This window comes from Macrobrachium nipponense, chromosome 35 (assembly GCF_015104395.2).
Source record: "Macrobrachium nipponense isolate FS-2020 chromosome 35, ASM1510439v2, whole genome shotgun sequence".
Lineage (NCBI taxonomy): Eukaryota > Metazoa > Arthropoda > Malacostraca > Decapoda > Palaemonidae > Macrobrachium > Macrobrachium nipponense.
This window is the reverse complement of record NC_061096.1, coordinates 43,299,434-43,323,063: the sequence shown is the minus strand read 5'-3', so window position 1 is coordinate 43,323,063 and position 23,630 is coordinate 43,299,434. Positions and strand designations below refer to the sequence as shown.

At 38.9% G+C, this 23,630-nt stretch overlaps 2 protein-coding genes across 21 annotated transcripts in view; both read left to right on the top strand.

Moving 5' to 3' along the window:
- The window catches only part of LOC135208707 (dynein intermediate chain 2, ciliary-like), a 203,211-nt gene extending 197,306 nt beyond the window's left edge, over positions 1 to 5,905 (top strand). The window contains 9 exon segments of the mRNA XM_064241184.1: positions 1,880 to 2,024; positions 2,315 to 2,476; positions 2,949 to 3,070; positions 3,304 to 3,429; positions 3,658 to 3,735; positions 3,737 to 3,833; positions 4,771 to 4,996; positions 5,287 to 5,520; positions 5,696 to 5,905. Of these exon segments, the coding sequence (XP_064097254.1) occupies positions 1,880 to 2,024; positions 2,315 to 2,476; positions 2,949 to 3,070; positions 3,304 to 3,429; positions 3,658 to 3,735; positions 3,737 to 3,833; positions 4,771 to 4,996; positions 5,287 to 5,520; positions 5,696 to 5,831 (1,326 nt within the window). The 3' untranslated portion in view covers positions 5,832 to 5,905.
- A 761-nt stretch (positions 5,906 to 6,666) lies between these two features.
- The window catches only part of LOC135208701 (longitudinals lacking protein, isoforms H/M/V-like), a 49,291-nt gene continuing 32,327 nt past the window's right edge, over positions 6,667 to 23,630 (top strand). For 3 of the 20 annotated variants that reach the window (XM_064241166.1, XM_064241168.1, XM_064241170.1), the window contains exons 1-4: positions 10,594 to 11,224; positions 13,117 to 13,229; positions 13,802 to 14,398; positions 22,253 to 22,486. In XM_064241166.1, the coding sequence (XP_064097236.1) occupies positions 13,149 to 13,229; positions 13,802 to 14,398; positions 22,253 to 22,486 (912 nt within the window). In that variant the 5' untranslated portion in view covers positions 10,594 to 11,224; positions 13,117 to 13,148. Of the gene's footprint in view, positions 6,692 to 10,588; positions 11,225 to 11,260; positions 11,389 to 11,598; positions 11,630 to 13,110; positions 13,230 to 13,577; positions 13,671 to 13,801; positions 14,399 to 22,252; positions 22,487 to 23,630 lie in introns of those variants that run through there. The other 17 variants (XR_010313205.1, XM_064241173.1, XM_064241172.1 and 14 more) reach the window with 14 other exon arrangements.

Genomic DNA, 23,630 nt, shown 5'->3' with positions numbered 1-23,630 from the left:
ATATATATATATATATATATCTATATATATGTATATATATACTATATATATGTATTATTTAATATATATATATATATATATATATATATATATATATTTATATTATATATATATATATATGATATATATCTATATATATATATATATATTATATTTCTATATATATATATATCTATTATATATATATCTATATCTATATATATATATATATATAGTATATATATATTTATATATATATATATATAATATTGTTTATTAAAACTTCAGTAGTACCCATTAGATTTCACTTAGGTTACTGGGTAGCCATGGCCCTAAATTTGATGTAGATAAATTTCTGTAGGAGAATCTTCACTAATTAACGTTGTTATCGTTGTAATTACACAAATAAGCATAACAAGTGGACTTGACCTAATATTTTAGTCTATGTATAGTTTTTTGCACTGATCACTTTTTCCCTTGGGTTCGCTGATCATTATCAATAATTTAACTTGCACGGACTAAATATTTCTTATGTTGGAATAATTTATTTGGTTGGTTAGGTTACTAGGTGTGATAAATATTAAAAAAAATAACATGCATGGAATAAATATTTATGTTGAAATAATCTATTTAAGTGTATAAGTTCTTTCAACTTTTTGTTATTTTAGTTTAGAATAATATAAACCAAATTTTAGTTGTCATAATAAAGCATAGCTGGTTTTATATCATAATGCACATGTTCTTCACAAATAAGGAAGGTATAAGGGAAGAGTTCCAACCTGTTTCGACAACAAAGGACCGCAGTGGTGAGAAGGTTAGTTTCAGACAGATAGCTGACGTACAGTTATTTATGGTTTGAAGTGGATTTAGAAAATGGCTATTGTTTAGAAAATGCCACATAGGAATTTACTTAAATTATTATAGATATATCCAAAGCTGAGTCCTTAGTATGACCTACAGTTTACAAAGCCTTTATATTAATGAAATTATAAGGGTCACGTCAGGTTGGTAGGTGTAAAATAACCAAAATCTTGTTTAAACTTGGATGAGTAATTGTTGTGGTACTCTTCTACACAATTCCCATAAGATCTGTGCATCCAGTTTTTGTACAGTATTCTTGGCCTTGTGAACTACCTCTCAAGACTTGGTAATTGTGATGTACTGGACTTGTACAGCAATAAACAGGTCAAGATTGCAATTGTAATGGTGCCATATTGGACATGGTAGTTTGCTATCATGTGATGTGCAGTCATTTTTTCATTGAAATGCAAATCATGCTGGAATAGTTATTTATAAGCAAAGTTTTTGTAACTGTACATATCTTCCCATTTCATTGTTCAAGTAATCATCCTATCACAATAGAAGTGAAAGGATTATGTTATTTTGAGGGTTACCATCTGCGTAAAAAAAAGTTTCCCCCGCCTAGTTTTTAAGCTGTAAGGCCACTGCTGATTTCATTAATTATAGTATTTGATTTTTTTTTCAGTAGTTACCATTGTGCTTACAATCTCTTTTTTTAAAGTGTTGGTCATTTGTTTTCATGATTCTGTTATTTCTATTTCGAAATTCCTTGGCTAAAAAACTTGAATGTGCTGACTGGTAGCCTAGTGTAGAATTTTACTCTTTAGGGTCACATGGTGGAAACATGGAGGAAATCACATGGATGTGTATAAGACAGTTTTCCTTGTGTAGTAATTACAATCAATTAGATGCCAAATGCAAAATCAGCTTCTCAGATATACCTGTGTCAGTTTTGGTACATACTAATGAGTTGTCCCTTAACAATTATGTAAATGTAAGTGCTCTGTGATATTGTTAGATTGCAAACATGAATCGTTTCTCTACCAGGCAAGATTCTGACCTTTTTTTTCTTTTCTTTTCCCTCTTGTTTTTCCATGAGCCCTTAGATCGTTTCACTCTTTCGATACCTAAAACAACTAAGACCAAGCTTGGGGAGATGTGTTTCGATTTGGGGCCTCTCAACAGTGTTGCCAAAGTGGTCGAGAGGATGGTCACTCAGAATATTTTTGATGATATTCTGCAAGGTCAGTGTTACATAAATATCAGATTAATAATAAAGCATAACACTGAAACTGCAGTAAAAGGTATGCATATACTGTATATGTAAGTAAATTGAATATTTGAGAAAAGAGAGTAAGTAGCATATTAAGTCAAAATTACAGTTGAAATATCAGATGTACAGTGTGTCATGTAGTTGATATACAGGAGTTCAGTTGGGTATTAAAGTCCTCTTGTTTTACTCGTATAAACATGATTGTGTAATATAAACCCAAATTAATCATTTAATCCCTTTTTATACCCTTTGAAAGAACAGATTTCAAGTACTGGGAGGATGGAAGTGACGAATACAAACCAATGGACGGGTCATTACTTCCACTCTGGAGATTCAAGTATGACAACACCAAATCACTCATTGTCTCGGAGATCACTTGGAGCCCCATATTGCCAGATCTCTTTGCTGCCGCTTACATTCCTTGTAAGTCCATTTTTAAGTGTCACCCAACATTGGTCTATTGATTCTACATTAATCTTGAGGTTAAGTGTGTGTCAAATTTCTTTCACCTTTTGGGTCCCTTATGTACTGTTTGAGTTAAGATAGCTTACAGAACCTGAAATCAACAGGAATATGTGCATTGGAGTCATTATCAGCTCATATATCTCTTGATGACGGAGTGATCGAGTCGATTGTTTACCACTGTATCTAAACCCAGGTTTGAATCTTGGCCCAGGAATATGTGCTCATCAGTTGTAATTCCATTCGGATGTATATTATTCCCAAGCACGGTGAATTTGATAACTAATATTTGTGAATTCACATATATAAAGCTGCAAGTAACCCATTAGTATTGAAACCTCTTTTCCTTAGAAATAAATAACTTAAACAAAATCAATTATATTGTACATATTTTTACATGTACTTGTTAATGATCACATCTTTTGCTCCTTAGGTGAGATAGGAGGTCATGAAGGTCCAGGAATGATGTGCGTTTACAATCTGAAGAACACTGTTACCCCAGAACGAGTCTTCCGTGCCCCTTGTGGTGTCATCACAGTCCAGTTCCATCCCCAGGTAATATTTCCTGGCATCATTTCCTTTCTGTTGTTTATTTTCTTCTATAACTTAATGGCAAAACTTTAGGTTACATCCATTAGGTAGGCTGCATCCATTAGACTTCTCGAAAGAAGGTGGTCTGCTTTAGAAATTCAAGACAGTGAGGACATAAGTAAAAGCATCATTTCAGTATGCCGTAGAAATTTCTAAAAGTCCAGAGTTTTATTTTTCTCATATTATTGCACTCTCAGATAGCAAGATTAATGGCAGGGGGTTGGAGCGATGGTACCGTTGTGGTGTATGACATTCAGTCTCTGTCTTCCACTCCAGTTACTTCCACAGTAGTGAATGGTAAACATGTCTTACCAGTCACAAAGGTAATTACTGTTTGTCATACCAGCAAAGTATTGTTATTTGTTGTTTAGTAAGAAAAACTATTGAATAATAAAACTTTTACCTGATTAGTAAATAAATACTGTTAATAAGAAACCCCATCTTTACTGTGTTGCATCATCTTTTGACCATTTAAGCTCTAATCAAGATGTCACTGGAACCTCTGAGATAAATCTAATAATCTGTATGCTTTTGAATTACGCTTCTAAAAGGTCCGATGGAAAACTAGTGAACCAGGAGAAGACCTGCAATTCTTCTCAGTGTCTCTGGATGGTCGAGTCACCCACTGGGTTTTTCCATTCCTCTCAACTTGCATTCAATGACTTCCTGAACTTCAAAGAAAAAATAACAAAGAGTTTTGTTGGCTGTGCTCCCATTGGTCTAGAAGGTGAGCATTACAGGTATTTTCTGCTCTTGTTCATTTGTGGTATGTTGTTTGTCTTGCAATTACAAGACAAACAACATACCAATAATAAGTTAGAGGAAGCCAAAGAGCTAAAGAGAGTGGTCTGTTTCAGATTTAGCCATTGTAACATTATTTACAAAAGGAGAAGTATAGTTAAAACCATAGACATCGTTTAGGGCAGTTTTGCTTAGAGCAAAATTGGCTGTTGGGTGAATTCTGACCACCATATATCCTCATAACAAAGACCATCTTAGGCTCGTATAGTTTGGTCTTGAAAGAAGAGAGTTTTCAGAGGAAAGGGATACTTGATGATGTTTGTTGTTACAATGTTAGGATTTCTGAGACTGATACATTAATCTCCTAAGGAAAAGCATGAATAAATAGATACAGGTTATCTTTTTTAAACCCCTTTAGAGTGCCTAAGATGTGTACATAATGGCAGGTCAGTTTTTATAGGGAAAGGTATTAAGATTAATGGCAGGTCAGTTTTCATAGGGAAGGGTATTAAGATTAATGGCAGGGGGTTGGAGCGATGGTACCATTATGGTGTATGACATTCAGTCTCTGTGAAAAATTCTGGTCTGTCATCAGTTGGTATTTCATGAATTGAAAGTTTGTATGCTGGTTGACATGACCTTCACTTGGCAGAGGTCCAATCTAACTCTGGGATTTTTTTCAACACCTCGTATTGGAGACCAGGAACCACATGCTTAGTGTATACAGGACAGCTAATTAATGGATTGTAATATCGTTTGTAAAAATGTAAAATATAGTATACTATGTGTATTGTGTCCCCTAGACTCTCATTAGATATTAAAGAACAGTCCTTAGGTATCAAAGAACACAAATCACTCTTTGCCAGAATGAATTTGTAATTGCAAACCATTTCTAGAAGCACCTGTTTATCTATTCCCATTAGGGTCACCGACTTGTATAGCGCTTTGTCCTGAAGATGAGCAAGTGCTGTTGGTGGGTGTAAACACAGGAGTTGTCTTCCAATGTAGCACTGTCTCCAGCCATTCTGTGATTCGATATCCTGCCCACCTGGCCCCTGTTCGAGAAGTGCAGTGGAATCATTTCCACAACAAGGTCTTCATAACCTGCTCTCTGGACTGGACTGTCAAAGTTTGGATGAAGAATATGATGTCAGTTTAATGATCCTTTGTTTGTTCATTAGACTTTAATATACGATATAAAATTATTAATATTATTATTATTACTTTATTAGATACAGTATTTTAACAAACTGTAATTGTCATCATAGTATGTTTTTCGTGAAAAATAACAAACTCAGGGTCCAATAATCTATATTTTCAATTATTACTTCCCCAGTATAAATATAAGACCCCAGCTGTACTGTGCTGTAGAAAAAGTACCATTGAAAGTGCAGCATTTGACTGTAGTTGGTTAATACTTTTCATTTTATTCATAACAGATCTCCTTTAATTGTGCTGGACATGGGTGGTCCTGTAGTTGGAGTCACTTGGTCCCCATACAGCAGCAGCGTGATTGTTGCAGTGACTGAGGAGTTTCGTGTCAACGTGTATGACCTTTTCATCAGGATGTGCCGTCCACTTTGCACCCAGGGTGTACTCCAGAAGAGGAAAATCAGTGGCACATCAGTTGCACTAAGCCCTTTCTACCCAGTTGTCATTGTTGGAGGAGATAAGTATGTCATTCCTTTTGATGCCTTAACTTTTGAGGTGTGATTTATGTGGATATGAATAAAATCTCAGTACTGTATTTTTCTCAAGTGTAGATTACTGTATGAATCATTGGTGAGTAGCTTAAAAAAATGTGTAAGGGATATCACTTACTCTATACACCTCTCTTTATCCCAACAGTGGCCATCTCATTGCCCTGAAACTCTCCCCAAACTTGAGGAAGCTCCATAAAGATGCTAGAGCTGCTGATGCTTTAACCCAGAAGGAAATCGAGTTGGCTAAAATAGAGAGGCTGATTTCACTGATTAACAGATAGCCTTCGTCAGGACCTAATTCATCAGAACTTCTCTGCAGACTATTTTCACATATCACATTTTATATTTCCAACAAGAATGCTACGTTTACTGTAAAATATCTTGTTTCTTATGAAAAATATTTCTGTAAAGATTTAGAAACAATATTTCTGGTTTTATTTTCTGCTGCATCATTTGGTGTTCGTGAGAGCGCAATTTGTCAAAACTTTTGAAGCCTAAATACCAGGAACAGTTCTTCCAAGAAGCATTTATTCTGAATTCCTGCTGGAAATAATGATGGAAACTTCAAAATATGGAAGTCACTAAGGAGATTACAACCATTCATTAAGGTAAGTTCGGGTCAGTAACAAGAATGTTAAATTCCTCATTCGGAGGGGATTTGTGTCATTGCTATTACACAAACCTTCAAAAGGGTTGATACCTAACTTATCAACTTTTTCCCATTACTCTCATTTCATGTGGAAACAGTGTTGCTTGCAGTTCTTTACACATGAAAATCAATTTTGTAATATACTGCATGACAAAGTAGTACTGCCCAAGATAAAGTCATCATTAGACATTCCCGTCATCATTTTGTTTGTTTTGGTGAATTCACCGATTCCACTTTCATCCAAGATTGACAACTGTGTGAGAAAGTACATCACAGTACTTCGAAAACTTGAGATAAACAGTAATGTAGTCAAGAGGATAGACTTGTATATGTATATCAAGAGTCCGATCGAAGTGTGAGGTTAGGTCTAAAAGGGGAAAAGTAATAAGAAATAGGTCTCTACTACAAGGCTTGGGAGAAACTCCATGAAACCGACGAAGCTTATCTGGTGCCAACCCTATAGAATTGAGTACAATTTTTTTCGTCTTATAGGTAAGTTCTTTACTGTTAATGGTTAAAACATAGTCAAACTGTCACGGGCGGATTTTCCCCGCCACGACATTAAGATACGAGAAGAATAATACTATTGTACTACATATGCACTGTTGTCAGTCTTCTTGCCTGGAGACACAGGTCGGAGAATGGTACTGTCATAGTTGACACGGTGGGTATGAAGACTATCGTTTACGCTGCCTGGAAAATAGGGTAGGCCTGTCCTACCTGCTATTCCATGATATTCCTTGTGAGTATGGGTCTTACTACTGATGAGGCCAGGTGAGGTCTTCCCACTGGGAGGTAGTTGAAGTGCTGAATTCCATTTTAGGGGTATTGAAGAAAATTCCTGGTATTCAGCTTGTTTCTTTATTGCTCATTACATCATGCCAAATTTCTCCCAGGCCTAGTCTCCTGGACTTGATTAATTAACCTAGTCTTCAGAACTCCTGAACTAGATCTTTGGACTAGATCCCCTGGACTAGATCCCTCGCAAGGGATAGATAATCATTTGCATCATTAATTTGGTAAAATAGCCAAAATGAAAGGGTGGACCGATTGACGTCCTCACACTCGAGAGCATTCGTGATCCTTACACGTGTTGCTAGTGTTACCAAAAACAGACAAAAGATTCAGGGCAGCGCTCCCATACTCGAGTGAGAGAAAACAAAACAAGGGACTGGCTATACTGCCACACTCGTCCACAACAGAAACGAAAACATTTCACAGTTCCAATCACTTACAATAGCAGTGTAAAGATATTAGAGGAGGATGATGAATCAATTCCTAAATAAATCACTAATATTAAAGAAATACGTTTTTCCCATTACAAAGCTTTTCCCTCGGGGAAGAATTGATTCATGTCCACTCTAATATCAAGGACAACTTTTCCTAACGGAACCAAACAGCTCCTTAGATGGGTCTGCGACTGCGGAAAAACAGGTCTTGTACAGTAGAAACAAGCAATGATCTCAACTAGAGACTAAAGGGGCTCTTGCAACAACATAAAACAAGGATATACTTGAGTACTAAATGGGGACACTACCCTATAGGTGTGCATCATACAGCTTTCCTAATAGCTTTGCCTAGCCTAATACTGGGGTTAGATTGACTCCACTTACACAGGATGTCACATCACTCTGCAACAAAAGAGTTCTCCACATGTGAAGACAGAATTTACTCCTATTGAGGCGTCCTAATGATTATCAAACTCACCAGAGCTATTGGCTAGAAACGACTCTAAACTTGAATCTCAAAGGGGTTTGGAAAGTGGTGTACTCTATCCTCTAAGATGTACCAAACCAGTACTACAAGAGCAAAACTCTGACAATTTCCTATAAGACAAGACCCATAAGACACAATTGCATTCCCAACCAGGGCACTATGTGAACTCTTGTACAAAATGTTTTACATTATATCTTTGTTCATTACTTCAACACTATAAAGTTTTCACATTGCTGGTCACTGTGAACAGAAAAAAAATTACATTTTCATCAATCTCAAACTAAGAAAAAAAAATGCAAAACATACAAAATTACAGCATTGTACATCATCAAACAGAGTCTATATCTCTTCAATGAGACGTGAGGGAGGCACAATATTCCTAGCACCTCTTGTACGAACTCCTTCAGTTACTATATCAGGCACATTTTCAGAGTGCTCGTTCCTTGTAACCAACCATTCTTCATCACTTGGAATGTGAGATGTATGTGGTGTAGACATTATGGGTGGTTGAGTGTTATTATGTTTGGGTGTTAAGTGTTGTATTGTCCCCTGTATGTCAACCAACTTCTGGTCCAAGTCCTTGATTTGACTTGATAAATCTCCCACTTGAGACCAAACGTCCTGGTAGGATTGAGTGAAGCTCTTAATTGTCTGTAATGTTTGTTGTGTTTCTTGTTCTAACTGAATTAGATCAATATATGATTCATCAGTTCCAGTCGCCATTGTTACAATATTTCAAACACTTACATATATAATCAAATAATACAATGTAAACTACATTAAGAGACAATGCCATACATCTCCCTACAGAAATAATGAATATGCATGTAAATAAGTCATGACATTAATCAGATAAAAATCAACAATATTGTATAATGAAATGCATACAATACGACAAAACATTATAAGTGACCTACATAACATATATAGGCACAGTGGGTCTGGATCAATAGCACTGGGCTACAGATCCAACACAGCTGCCACCAAATGTCGCGGGAGGATTTTCCCTCGCCACGACATTAAGATACGAGAAGAATAATACTATTGTACTACATATGCACTGTTGTCAGTCTTCTTGCCTGGAGACACAGGTCGGAGAATGGTACTGTCATAGTTGACACGGTGGGTATGAAGACTATCGTTTACGCTGCCTGGAAAATAGGGTAGGCCTGTCCTACCTGCTATTCCATGATATTCCTTGTGAGTATGGGTCTTACTACTGATGAGGCCAGGTGAGGTCTTCCCACTGGGAGGTAGTTGAAGTGCTGAATTCCATTTTAGGGGTATTGAAGAAAATTCCTGGTATTCAGCTTGTTTCTTTATTGCTCATTACATCATGCCAAATTTCTCCCAGGCCTAGTCTCCTGGACTTGATTAATTAACCTAGTCTTCAGAACTCCATGAAACTAGATCTTTTGGACTAGATACCCCTTGGGCTAGATCCCTCGCAAGGGATAGATAATCATTTGCATCATTAATTTGGTAAAATAGCCAAAATGAAAGGGTGGACCGATTGACGTCCTCACACTCGAGAGCATTCGTGATCCTTACACGTGTTGCTAGTGTTACCAAAAACAGACAAAAGATTCAGGGCAGCGCTCCCATACTCGAGTGAGAGAAAACAAAACAAAGGACTGGCTATACTGCCACACTCGTCCACAACAGTAACGAAAACATTTCACAGTTCCAATCACTTACAATAGCAGTGTAAAGATATTAGAGGAGGATGATGAATCAATTCCTAAATAAATCACTAATAATTAAAGAAATATGTTTTTCCCATTACAAAACGACCTGTTCCTCCCTTGGAAGATTATTTATTATTATGGAGGACTATGGCACAGTTGTGTAACCTGGTGTTATTATTTGCAAACGAAAAAGAGAGAGAGAGGGAGAGCGAAAAGTACAAAATATTCAAAGATTTGATTAAAAATGGAAAAGGCTTAAAGCTACCAAACTTAAAGATGTGAAATGTAGCGCTATCAGAAGCTTACCACACAAGAAAGCAGAGGAATGCAAGAGTAAAATATGTACTGTTCATAACGGCCCTCCTCTGTCCTCTCCCTTAAAAAATTCCAGTACGTCAGCCTACGTATTTTTGATATCTCATTTGCGTAAAATATAAAAAAATAATAAATGTCACTATGATTATATTGAAAAGTAATATACTAGACAAAAATAGACTAGAATTTTTTTAGTAAATAATAATGACTATGTAAAATTCAAAATTATTAATGAACATCACTGGTTCATCTCGGCTTATCTCGCTTATATAGAAAAAATATGAACCAGGGGAAACTACGATAACATTTTTTAGATGTATATATATTGGTTTTTATGTTTTGAATAGGTTATTCAACTACCTCGAACTACCTCTCCAATAAATATGTTAGATTTAAACATTGTGATTTTATCCCTTCAAGATTTGTAGCTGTTACAATGGGCAGGTTTATCTGAAAACTGAAAAGTAGAAAAAAAGAAGTGGTCATAATAAACAAGACTTATTTATTGATTTTCTCCTGAATTTTCGTGTTTTTAATAATCTGAAAAGAGATTGTTGTGACCACAATTTTTCCTAATATTCACCATTAATTATTTGTGAGTAACATATCATCGGTGATTGGTCAGAAATCTTTATCATAATGAGTGCTTTTGTTCATTGGAAAGAAGAATAAATAGCTTAAGTGGCGGCATCTTTATGGTAATGAAACTGGGGTTATGCCAGCCTTAGAAAAAAAAGTACTCTGAAGTAGAACACATCAAAGAGATTAAAGATGCATGATGTAGCCCATCTACACGTAAAGAAATGTTATACTGAAGAATTGGTAGTTATCCGTTTGAACTATGAATGAACTAAAATTGAAAGAAAGCCGCCGTCGTCGGTGCACCCAAGCCCAATGAGAGAAGACGAGCTGCCAAGATAAAAATAACAGAAAGTAATAAGAGCTGTGCAAAATTGGTAATTGCCAAAGCTTTAATGGATTTCTAGCGAGTATTTTGACTTTTGACTCGTGAATTTGCGAAAATAAACAAGTGATGCAGATGTCCCAATCGAACATTGTCCTAGTGCTCAGAGGTGTGCGACTGCGAGTCCCTTAAGTGAAAGGGAATATGGAGACCATAACAAAGCTTACCTTGTTTGTTAAGCCTATTGTGTTGATGTGACTGTATAATTACAGTGTGTTATCAAAAAAAGGAGAGGGATTTTACTCCCTCAGTGAATTAACCCTATTTGGTTACGGCCAAGTCACCTAAGTCTGGGATAAGTTAAGGATTAGCGTATTAACCTGATAACTTCCTATATCCAAGGTAAGCCTAGGCCTATGATGACAAGGTAGGCGTAGGACTATTCGTAACTAAACCCTGTTGAGGCTTAATTTTTATTTTGAAATTATATATTATACTAGCCTAGACTCCAGGGGCCCTCCGAGCTTGGAATGACGTAGCTACTACCCTAATCGCTGTTCCTTAGAGTAAGCCAATTAAATTTTTATATATATCTATAGAAAAAGATATTGGCCAAGGGTACGCTAATTAAATTATTTTTTATAGATAAAAAAACATTGGTCAAGGGGGTAAGCTAATTCAATTAATTTTTAAAGAAAAAAGACATTGGCCAAGGCTACTAGGCTAATTTGGCGATGATCTGCTACCATGGGCCTACTAGTAGCTAAGACTGCTTTGCCTAATACCTACTAGTATAGCCTAAGCTAGGTAAGTCGGATATGCTAGGTTACCGTAGTTACTCCTATATAGTAGGCCTAACTTAACCTAGTGTGTCCTAAATAGACTGGTCCTAGGCAGGGTATATTTAGCATAGGCCTAGCTAGTTGTTACGGTGAACATTGAACGAGGTAGATGGGTATTTGAAAAGTTTCGGCAATGACTTGGGAGTACTTTCAGCACTGTAGCCTAAGCCATTAGCAATTGTCATGGTTGTGATTACATATACAGGTTATTAAGGTTAATAGGCTAGGTATAGAGAAATTTCATTACAATAGGTAGGTAGGTGAAATCTATTATGTTTGGCCTAAGTGTTAACAAGTGGGAGAGAAGTGATTAAGCCTATATTCTCTGTTAGGTAATACTAAGACAGAACCTGTTTAGTGTAGAAGGCTAAGTGGTCAGCAGAGGATTAGGCTAGTCTTGGGGAAGGGATCTCAGTATTGGAAAAGTATTGGAACCCCAATACTTAAACAATAGTATTTACTGGCGACTACTACTGTGGCCTGGTTACTGCCAGTCACTGACTGGAATATTTGCCACCTTTGTTGAATTTTTTGTTATAACGATATTCATTATATTTACCATCTTTTGTTTTATTTTACGTTCATCCCAGAGGGCCCTTTACTAAACATGGCACACATTTTGTAGTTTAATTAAGCTTGGGTATTTCTATATAAGCATTCCGCATGACCGCATTGTTCGTCCCCGCGAATACGAAAGCCACCAGGAATTGGGGCGTCAAATGTATTTCGCCATGTTTAGTATGAGCCCTTGGCGGTTAATTACAGTCGTCCGAATAAATATTACTTAAAATTCTTGTTCAGGAGGTAAAACTGCTTAGAAAAACTGCAACTGCCATAGTCGAGGCCACTGCGGAATAGTAATATAGATCTACCTAAACTGGTAGTTACCAAACGAGAAGGGCTGCAATTATAGCCTTCAGTTTTACCGGTACATCAAGGCGAACAGCCCTTGAGCTTAGGAAATCTGTGGTGATGAAGACGCTTTTGTCTTGAATAAATGTTCTGTCGTTTTTGATGATTAATATTTGAAAATAGAATTTTTTATCATTACAAATTTTTTATACAGCACACTTGAATTTTTCATTGTTACAGTTTATTTTTTACACAAAAAGCATAATGTGCTTTGAAAACTTGAGTTGCAGTTGTAGGTCAGTAGTCTAGAGGTGATTTGGGTAATATTATTCTCTATATGCGGGAAAATTTGCATAGGTTGGGCATACATATGGAACGATCTTTAGTCATACCATTCTATTCAATGATTTCAAAATTTTGTGGCTTATGAGACCTAGGGCCATTCTAAATAAATCAGTGGCCAGCTGCTCTATATTATGGTCTAGCAAGTATTCTAAGATAATTACGATTTTTAATAAATGGTATATTAGCCAGGTGCTTGAATACTTGAGAAGTACTGTGTGAAAAGCTTTGTTTAGTAACACAAGTTCCTTATTTCAGGTGCTCTGTAAAGTGGCAGAAAAGCTCCAACAATGGAGGGTGGCTTGCTTTCGCTCAGGTGGAATGACCACAGCCACACATTTTTTGACATGCTTTCAACTATTCGTAGAAAGGTTAGTGGGTTCTCCTGGCAATTAATTGTATCTTAATTCCTTTGCATTATGCTCTAAGTATTGTAAAAAGTCTTTTTTTGTGCCATACTATATTGCTAATTTATCAATAGAGGTACAGACTCAAGGTCTGGCATTCAGCGTCCAGGATTTTAGGGATCCTTTTTGAAGGTACTGATCCTTATTGCAAACTGTCATTCTCCAACTGAATGTAAATACTGTACAGCTGGATATTATTAGTTCCATCCTGAGTAGGAAATCAACTCAAGAAAAAATATATTCATATACATTAGAAAGACTGAAAAGGTGTATTTTTACAAACCCTTTTTTTAATGTGTGTCATCCTTTCAGTTCCTCTGATTGGTTTCTTCCCTGCAGGTGCTTCAACTTATATAGATAGATGATGACAGCATACTAATTGGTGAATAATAGACATTATATTAGGTGAATAATAGTGAATATGTACTTGGTTACTTTTGTATACATAAAGTAATAATCTTATTTATAGATTATTTTTATAGATTGTAAAAGTTATCATAAATTTTCATATAATCTTACTGCTTTTATCTTTTCAGGAATCATATTGTGATGTGACACTCGTTAGTGACGGACGGTTTTACCCAGTGCATAAGCTTGTGTTGTCGACATGTAGTGATTTTTTTGACAACTTATTTAGTAGAACTGACTGTAAACATCCAGTAGTGATTGTTGCTAATGTCTCTCATAAAGACCTTGAAGCTTTATTAAATTATATGTACTTAGGTGAAGTAAATGTTCTGCAGACAGAACTTGGAAATCTCATGAAGGCTGCAGAGGTGTTAAAAATAAAAGGTCTGGCCGAACCAACAAAAAGCACAACAAAAGATAAAGACAGACACCACAAATCCTTTTCAGAGTCATTTGATTCAAGTACAAAACGTAAGAGGGTTGAGGACAGTAGTGGCCCTTCAAGTAAGCGATCTCAGTGTACAGGAAAGCCAGATTCTACTGAATCTGCACGGTCTAGAGTTTCTAGTGATTTACAGACATTGTCAAAAGATAGTGATCATGGTGCCATATTACCTATACCCAGTAGCTCTAATACTGACCCAAAAGAGTGCTTGACCCGAACAGTTTATGATCAAAAAGGTAGCAGAGAGGATGACTCAAGTGAAAAGGCAATAAGACCTGAGGTAAGTGTCTTTTTGATATTCTCATTCAGTTTAGATAATAAGTCTTAAAAAATTTTTTTTAATGTATGACACTTACCTGGCAGGTATATATATAGCTATATTCTCTGTTCCACCTGGCACCAGAAAATTTTCAAAAACTCGCCGGCAAACGCTAGTAAACCTATTAGTAGTTCAGGCAACCACCACCCCGTTACCGTGGTGCTAGCGCTAGGAACCGTTCCCAATTGGGCCAGATTTTTCTTTCTGCCAGCCGAACCGGCAACATTGTTGGTGGTTCCCTGCTAGAATTTTCATTCTCGTTGCTGACTGATCTTGGATTTTGGTATTGTACTCGGAAACGTTAGCTTGGCATTCGCTTTGGATTGTTCTTTAAAGATGTCTGATACTGGAAGTATGTTTAGAGTGTGTGTAAAAGAGGGGTGTAAGGTAAGATTGCCGAAAGCTTCGGTCGACCCTCATACCGTTTGTAAGAAGTGTAGGGAGAATGTGTACTTGGGAAGAATAGATGCATTGAATGTGAGAATTTATCAGAGAAGGGAATGGAAAGGTCTTTATGAAATATGTTGAGAGGCTTGAGAAAGATCGTGTAAGGAGATCTGTTTCTCGTAGTGAAAAGTCAAATTCTTCGAGTAAAAGGAGTGAATGTATTTCCTCTCCAGCTCCTTCTAATGTAGAATTTGGTAGTTCCTTCTCCCCAGCAGTATCTCCTGCGCCCGCTGCTGTATCGGAGGAGGCGAACGATACAAATATTGTGAAAGTGTTCGCTGCCCTTGCGTCCATGGGCGACCAGATACAGCGACTTACAGATAGAGTTAGTGCTTTCGATGTTAGTGAAAGTGTAGTGGAGGGGGCGTCTGATCGTCTCTCTCGTGCTCCTAGACCTAGACCTCTGTCAAGCTCCCAGACCCAAGGGAGAAGGCATGTCGACAGTCGAAGGGAGGCGAGAGAGGTTTTGTCCACGGTCAGGCGTCCCTTCGAACAGTCCTGTTGCAAGTTCCCAGGCTGTTACAGTTCGCCGCAGAAAAGGCGTAACTGGGAAGTGTGCGTCCTCGGAAGGTTCGACTTCCGAGCGAGAACGTCGGTATGCAGCGGTGTCTCGCCCACCTCAAGAGGGAGTTCAGGAACATCAACTGCTCTCGAGAGACAGGTGCAAGATAGTGAGGCTTGGAGTAGTCCTGAGGTGTTGTCATCCTCGGAAGACGGGGACGCAGTACCGATCAAGAGGAAAAGGATTTTTCGTACTAGAGAGGACGCAGGACGCACTGGTGATATCCGTCCGTCTCGGCATGGTATTTCCATGGGAGAAATCGCCTCCATCTTCTCATGTATCCTCCCCTCGTATTTCTCCGTCGGGTAGAGTACAAGATCGCTCTCCGTTAGGTCGCAGTCCCGCTCGTAATCCTCATCCTTCGTCGTCTACCATTCAGGAGGATAGTACGAAGCATTTCTTACGGGAAATGCAGTCCAAGTTGGCAGTGCTGGTGAAGTCTTGGGATGCTCCTGAACAAGCATCTTCGAGGCGTAAGGACGATTTCCTTCCCATTAAGTCTTCTAAAAGGGAAGACAAGGACGCGTTCGCCGAGGACGCAGGGCGCACTGGCGCTAGGAGAAAATAGTGCGGAAGAAGCAGGACGCAAACGTCAGGACGCGGGAACAATGGTGGACGCAGGACGCAGGCGGCAGGAAGCAGGCGTGTCTACGATGGACGCAGGACGGCAGGCGTGGTCAGGGACTGCCGACGCGACCTCGGTAGCCGGCAGGACCGCAGGCGGCAGGACATCGAGAGAGGCGGCAGGACGCAGAACGATCGGTAAGCCGCAGGACGCAGGGCGGCAGGATCTCTATTCCTTCAACGAAGCGTCAATAAGACGAGGACTTTACAAGACATTTCTCAGCAGAAGAAGAATTGGAAGTAATTGAAGAAAAGAATACGGAACCTTCTTCAGATTATAAGGTTCTGACTTCACGTCTTATGGCTGTTTTTGAGGGGGAATTTAAACCGACAGCTCCGTTATCCCCTTATCACAGTTTTCCAAGACTAGGACTCCAAAGAAGTCCTCTTTCCTTAAAATGACAATGTCAATTTCGGCAAAGAACCACAACGGCCCTTCAACGGGTGAATGACTGGATGAAGGAGAAGAAAGAAGCGGGAAAATACTCTTTTGTTTTTCCTCCAGCTAAGTTGGCTTCTAAATCAGAAAGAAGTATGGTACGCTACTGGAGAAAGTCTAGGCCTGGGGAGTACCGCCTCCTCCCAGGGGGACTTCTCCAGTATAGTAGACAGCTCACGCAGACAGCGTTACAGTCTGCCAAGGTCTGGTGGACGTCTTCAGAATTTTGACCATCTATTTAAAGGGATTTTTGTAGGACTTTCGAAGTCTTCAATTTCTTGGATTGGTCCTTGGGAGCGCTAGCGAACTCCATAGGAGAAGAGGATTCGCAGGACTTAGAAACAGCTAAGAGCATTATGTCGCATGGATTAAGGCTCTGAGAGACGGAACGAATGAACTGGCTTCGTTATTCACAGCAGGAGTACTTAAGAAGAGATCTCTGTTGTGTTCGTTCGCGTCAAAAGGAGTTTCTAACTCTCAGAAATCGGAAGTTACTGTTCTCGTCCTCTTTCGAAACAGCTGTTTTCCTTCAGAGGTGATTAGGGATATAGCTCTCTCCCTTTCGCAGAAAGCCACTCAAGATCTTCTTTCTTCTTCAGTTAAAACGTTCTTACCAACCAAGTTGGTGAAGACTTGTACTCCCCGCAAAAGGCCGAGGACCAATACCCATTAATATAATAAATTTTGGTAATTTTTTTTTATTTTTTTTATACCATAATAACTAGGCCTTCGCAACAGCCCTTTCAAGGAAGAACATTCGCTCGACCCGCCTTTAGGGGTAAGAGAGTACCCGCGAAAAGAGGACCAAGACCCCCTCTAAAGAATGAAAACTCAGTCCTCCAGACGACAGTGGGAGCCCAGACTTCAAGGTTTTTGGGAAGTTTGGCAGAAGATGAAGGCAGATCCTGGGCTGTCAATGTAGCTCGGGAAGGGTACAAGATTCCTTTCTTGAAAAGACCTCCTCTCGCAACATCTCCGAGTAGCCCTCGCCTGCAAATTACAACGATTTAGAGAAGAAAGCGGCTCTGTGGGGAGCAAGTAGCTTCCATGCTAGAGAAAGGAGCCATAGAACCTGTTCTGGATCACGAATCTCCGGGATTTTACAACCGCCTGTTCCTGGTTGCAAAGTCCTCGGGAGGTTGGAGGCCAGTGCTGGACGTAAGTCAACTGAATCTTTTCGTAGAAAAGACCAAGTTCACTATGGCGACGAAGATTCAGTACTGGCAGCGTACGTCCAGGGGACATGGATGGCGACTCTGGACTTACAAGACGCATACTTTCATATTCCGATTATCCAGGAAGCAGGAAGTATCTAAGGTTTGTGATTCAGGACAGGGTCTTTCAGTTCAAGGACCCTATGCTTCGGCCTTTGCACAGCCCCTCAAGTGTTCACGAGGATGATGTCCAACGTGGCGAGATGGTTACATTTAAGAGGGATCAGAGTGTCTTTTTATCTGGACGACTGGCTGATAAGATCCCAATCAAGAAGTCAATGTCTGGAGGACTTGAGTCAAACATTGGACTTGGCAAAAGACCTAGGTCTAGTAGTGAATATGGGAAAGTCTCAATTGGAGCCCCAACAACAGATAGTTTATTTGGGGATTCAGATATCGGCAGTGACTTTTCGGGCTTTTTCCGTCCCCCGAGAGGCAAGCCCAATGCATTCGGAAGGTGCAGGACTTTCTAAAGAAAGACCGATGCTCTGCAAGAGAGTGGGATGAGTCTACTGGGCACACTCTCTTCGCTAGAGAGGTTCATTTCTTTAGGAAGACTGCACATGAGACCTCTTCAGTTTTTCCTGAAGGATTCATGGCCAAGAAAATTGCAACCGGATTCCTTCCACTTTCTAATTCCGGCCAAAGTAAAGGAGGAATTAAAGTGGTGGCTAACTCCAGGCAGGTTAGCAAGAGGGATGTCGCTTCAGCAGAAGAACCCAGACCTCGTCTTGTTTTCCGACGCGTCGGACGCGGGTTGGGGAGCGACATTAGGCCCTCAAGAGGTGTCGGGACTTTGGAGCAAGGTCGAAACGAAGTGGCACATAAACAGGAAGGAACTGATGGCAATTTTCTTGGCTTTGAAGCACTTCAGAGAGTTGATTCGAAACAAGACAGTGCAGGTCAACTCGGACAACACCACGGCTGGCTACATCCGGAAACAAGGGGGAACTCATTCTTTCCCCTTTACGATCTGGCAAAAGAATTCTGCTTTGGGCGGAAGAGGAAAAGGTTGTGATACTCACCAGGTTTTTACAAGGAGAGAAGAACGTGGGTGAAGACTGTTGAGCAGAAGAGAGCAACTTCTCTCGACGGAGTGGACGTTGCACATGGAGGTTTGCCAGAGCCTGTGGAAGTTGTGGGGCCGTCCGGTAGTGGATCTGTTTGCGACAGCCAGAACAAAAGGTTACCAACATATTGCTCTCCGGTTCCAGACCAGGAAGCAGTGGCGGTCGATGCATTCCTGATGGATTGGTCAAACTTAGATCTGTACGCTTTTCCTCCGTTCAAGGTGCTGGGGAAAGTGATGAAGAAGTTCAGGGAGAGCAAAGGAACGAGGATGACCTTAATAGCCCCGTTTTGGCCGGGCCCAAAGTGGTTCACAGAGGTACTGGAATGGACAGTAGATACGCCAAGGACTCTTCCTCTAAGAGTAGATTTACTCAGACAACCCCACTTCGACAGGTTTCACAAGAATACCCTCGCTCTGGGTCTGACTGCGTTCAGACTATCGAACGTCTGGTCAGAGCGAGGGGATGATATTCTAGAGAGGTGGCCAGTGCAGTGGCTAGAGCCAGAAGAACCTCCACTATCACAGTGTATCAGTCGAAGTGGGACAATTTCCGGAAGTGGTGTAAGAACAGGAAAGTGTCTTCATCCAGTACCTCTGTGACCCAAATCGCAGATTTCCTTCTATACTTGAGGAAGGATTTACGCTTGTCAGTTTCGACAATCAAAGGTATAAGAGTATGCTAACCTCAGTGTTTAGACACAGGGATCTAGACATCTCGAATAACTTAGACCTTAGAGATCTGATTAGGTCGTTTGGTACGAAGAAACAATCAGAATGCAGGCCACCTGCTTGGAACCTTGATGTGGTCTTGAAGTATTTAACTTCTAGCAAATTCGAGCCGTTAGAGGAATCCTCTCTGAGAGATCTTGCTAAGAAGACTATCTTTTTAGTAGCATTGGCAACTGCTAAAAGAGTTAGTGAGCTTCAGGCCATATCGAAGAAGGTGGGATGGAGACATGGCAATGCAGTGTGTTCATTCCAAGAAGGTTTCTTGGCCAAGAATGAGAATCCAGCTAATCCTTGGCCAAGATCCTTTGAAGTTTTTGTTTTGTCTAGCTGAATTGGTGGGTCAAGAGCAAGAAAGAGTTCTCTGCCTCCCAGTGAGAGCGTTGCGATGTTATATAGAAAGAACAAGAGTTATCAGAGGGAAGTCTGATGCTCTGTGGTGTTCAGTTAAAGACCCCACTAGACCCATGACGAAGAACGCGCTAGCCTTCTTCATGAGAGAGTTAATTAAAGAGGCTCATATGTTGTGTGAAGAGCAGAGCTTTGGTATTTTGAAAGTGAAGGCTCATGAAGTCAGGGCAGTGGCGACTTCATTAGCTTTTAAAAAGAATTTAGCCCTCAAGGAAATTATTGAATCCACATATTGGAGAACTAATTCAATATTTGCTCTCATTATCTTAGGGACGTTCAGACAACCTTTGATAATTGTCAGACGCTAGTCCATACGTGTCCCCTCGGGTACAGTATTGGGCAATGGAGTTACTACCCCATAACCTTCTTTTAAGCTAGTTGATTTTATTAGGTGATGGTGTTTGTGTTTTTTGGTCGTCTGAGAAAAGGGTGCGGTACTTTTCTCAGTCTTGTTGGTATTATCCGGTGATGGTGTGTGTGTAGTTCAGGTAAATGATCTGTTACTAGCTTGAATTGCCCGTGGCATAAGAAGGGCTGTAAGGTTCTGTCAACGCATTGGTCACGTCCAGTTGTCAGTTCCAGTCTTAGCTTCTTCAACATACAGGACCACTTCCTTGTTGAGAGCTACTAAGGTTTTAAGCAGCTTAGAGGCAGGACCTATGAAGTCAGCTACCTTAGCAGGTAAGGAAAACCTACCTAGAGTTTTAATAATATTTGAATAATATTTTATACTCTAATAATGTTGCTGTCTTTGACCCACCTCCAAATGTGTCAATCAGCTATATATATACCTGCCAGGTAAGTGTCATACATTAAAATGAAGTTTTTATGTTAAAACAAAGTTTAATGTATACTTACCTGGCAGGTATATATAATTTAATTCCCACCCGCCTCCCTCGGAGACAGGGTTCAGAGAAAATCTGGCCCAATTGGGAACGGTTCCTAGCGCTACGCCCACGGTAACGGGGTGGTGGTTGCCTGAACTACTAATAGGTTACTAGCGTTTGCCGCGAGTTTTGAAAATTTCTGCCAGGTGGAACAGAGAATATAGCTATATATATACCTGCCAGGTAAGTGTACATTAAACTTTGTTTTAACATAAAAACTTCATTTTTCATAATTTCACTTTCTTGAAGTAGTTTGTAAATGAAACCATGATATGATCTGGTAGAAAACAAGCAGGGAAGAGGATGTATGCAGAGAGAAGGGGGTTAGGTAAAAGATGTGAGGACAGAGCAAATAAGATGAGTTGGGGGCAAGGGATCAGAATCTCTACACAGCTAAAGGAAAAATTAAATACAGGCAGTCCTTGGGTTACGATGGGTTCGGCTTACAACGTATCGAGGTTAAGGCGCTTTTCAGTTATATTCATCAGAAATTATTTCCAGGGTTACGACATGTTCCAGGGTTACAACGCCTACAATGCTAATCTGGCAGAAGAAATATGACACCAAAAATGCAAAATAATCAATATTTGAAGTTTTTTTACGAAAAATGCAATAAGAATGCAGTTTACTTAGATTTCAGTGCACCCAAAGCCTTAAAAGTAAGGTTTTCTTAGGATTTTTTTATGATGTTCCAGCTTACGACGATTTTCAGGTTACAATGCGTCTCAAGAATGGAACCCCTGTTGTAACCCGGGGACTGCCTGTATTCAGGGTAGTGAAGTGGCCTAGGAAAAATAGAAAAAACTGTGAAGGGGAAAAGTATATATACTGTATTTTCTGGCATTTAAAATTCCTTTCTCCCCTAAACAATGTTAAGGTGATTCACAGAACATGATACAAGTGAACAAGTTAACTTATGGGCTGGGAGCATCTGGTTTTGAAGACAAGTAACAAATCCCACACCAGGCACGAGCACAAACCACTGTGGCATCCTGCAGCAAACTTAGACTACAAATACAGTGTGTGATGTATATTATATATATATACTTATATATAGATACACACACTGTATTTGTAGTCTAAGCTTGCTGCATGATACCACAGTGGCTTGTGTATGTGTCTGATGAGGGATTTGTTACTTGTCTTCAAAACCAGATGCTCCCAGCCCATAGGTTAAATTTGTTGACTTGTATCATGTAACTGGTAATGATTGAATTTTTTTTTTTTTAATGATTAAGGCATCTGGATTTTTATATTCAAATATTAACTTTTCACTAAATTGATTTTAAGGTTTATATAATTAGGTTGAGATTTTAAGCCTCCAAATTCAAGTCAGAATCTAATTTCTATCCTCTTGACAACTGACATTCACTATCAGAATAACTCTTAAGAATATTCATAATTTCATTGGCTTCTCTCTCCATGTTTTCCAGGTTAAAGTGGAAGAGATTATGGTGAAGGATGAGCCAGGGAGCTGGTTTAATGAAAATGATGAAAGTGGGACAAATGTATCTTACAGTGAGACAGATTCTAATATTGAGTACAGTAATCAAACTGTCGATTATTCAAACTCTTGTGTGCCTTGGGAATTGCCCACAGCTGCCCAGCCTCATCTCATGGAAAGCCACTTGCCTCAAGGCATGCCGGGAGCTTCAGGAATGCAGGCGGTGAGTTTTCAAATGATGTTTTTCTGCTGATGAAACTCCTGTAACTTTTAGATAAATTCAAGAGAGTATCTTCTACATAATTCAATTTCATTCTTGAATGAGTATCAGCATTTCAATTCAAAGGCTGTAAAATTGTTTACAGTTACAGGAGTTTCATCATTCATTTTTATTCATTAGGTTAAGTAGATTAAATATGACACTGGAAATAAAAGAATTGATCCAATGAATAAGTCATTATGCTGAAGTGGATTCTTTCGCTGCTGATGTGTAAGTACGTAAGGTTAGTGGTAATACTGTACATAATTTGGACACTTTTTTTTTTTTTTTTTTTTTTTTTTTTTTTTTTTTTTTTTTTTTTTTTTTTTTTTTTTTCCCCCGAGCATACTTTAGAATGTAAACATTGTTGCTCATAGATTTGGAGATCATAAACTGTTTATTTATTTATCTTAAAAGTTTTTTAATTTAAAATATATTCGGCTAGAAATCTCGTACTGTTTGCTAAATATCATTTTGTTATCACAACATCAATATATTGTTGTGTTACCTTTAAAAGTACTCTTCATATCAATTGAAACATCTTACTTCAACTTATCAGGAAATTCCTGGTAAGAGTGGACAGACCAAGTGTTAAATAGATGCCAAAAGCAAGTCAGGTAATGCTAAAGTGAAGATGTGGTCTCCCTTGTTAGGGAGAGTACCATGTATAGCTCTCTCTCTCTCTCTCTCTCTCTCTCTCTCTCTCTCTCTCTCTCTCTCTCTCTCTCTCTCTCAGTAATAAGTTTAATTAAGTAATATTAATAATAATATAACTAATTACAAAATTTGTATGTGATAGTGTTTTAAAGAAATCAAATATCCTTGCCTTCATCTTTTGTTTAACTCAAGAGAAGCTTGAATCCAGAGCTATCAGATATGTGAAAGGTGGGAAGTGTTGCTATTGGTAGGTCAGTGGGTTCTTGTGATTCTGTCTGTCTTTGTAATAATTTATAAATAATTTCACTCTCAATTTTAAATAGATCTAATTTTACCTTTACTATCTAGAACTGTAAATGTGCCATTCTAAAATATAGACACAACTAAGAGTTGTTTTAGTCAAAATGATGTTGAGAAGACTTCTAAGAATAGATCGGTCAGCAGGGGAAAG